This window comes from Austrofundulus limnaeus, unplaced genomic scaffold (genome assembly GCF_001266775.1).
Source record: "Austrofundulus limnaeus strain Quisiro unplaced genomic scaffold, Austrofundulus_limnaeus-1.0 Scaffold7891, whole genome shotgun sequence".
Classification (NCBI taxonomy): domain Eukaryota; kingdom Metazoa; phylum Chordata; class Actinopteri; order Cyprinodontiformes; family Rivulidae; genus Austrofundulus; species Austrofundulus limnaeus.
In genome coordinates this window covers 1,477-1,810 of record NW_013960293.1, presented here as the reverse complement: position 1 = coordinate 1,810, position 334 = coordinate 1,477, and the positions used below count along the sequence as shown (strand labels likewise).

The following is a 334-nucleotide window of genomic DNA, read 5'->3' as shown; positions in this document are numbered from 1 at the left end:
AACTTTATTTCTCTCTCATCAATCCGCTTCTCAGTGATTTATCTTTTTTATACCAAAGAATGGTGCAGAGGATGGGAACTTGAAAATTTTGTTACATCCTGGTTGCTCCTAGACGGGATGTAAAAAATTGGGGGCTCGTCCGTTTCGTCTAAATCTGGTGAGTATTTTTTTCTCTTGATCTCTGGTTGGCAGATTTCTCTGGTGGAGGGGGAGATGAAAATGGAGTTTTCTCTAGATGATTTTGTGTTATCTCCCACATTAGATAAATTGGAGAAATGTAAAAAAGCAGATTTGCTCATTGTGGCTAACCATTTTGGAGTTGAAGTGTCTTACA

At 38.3% G+C, this 334-nt stretch overlaps 1 protein-coding gene across 1 annotated transcript in view; it reads left to right on the top strand.

The window, feature by feature from the left end:
• Positions 1-27: 27 nt before the first annotated feature.
• The window catches only part of LOC106512535 (uncharacterized), a gene marked incomplete at its 3' end in the record, with an annotated part of 1,760 nt that continues 1,453 nt past the window's right edge, over positions 28-334 (top strand). The window contains 1 exon segment of the mRNA XM_014001132.1: positions 28-334. Within this exon segment, the coding sequence (XP_013856586.1) occupies positions 214-334 (121 nt within the window).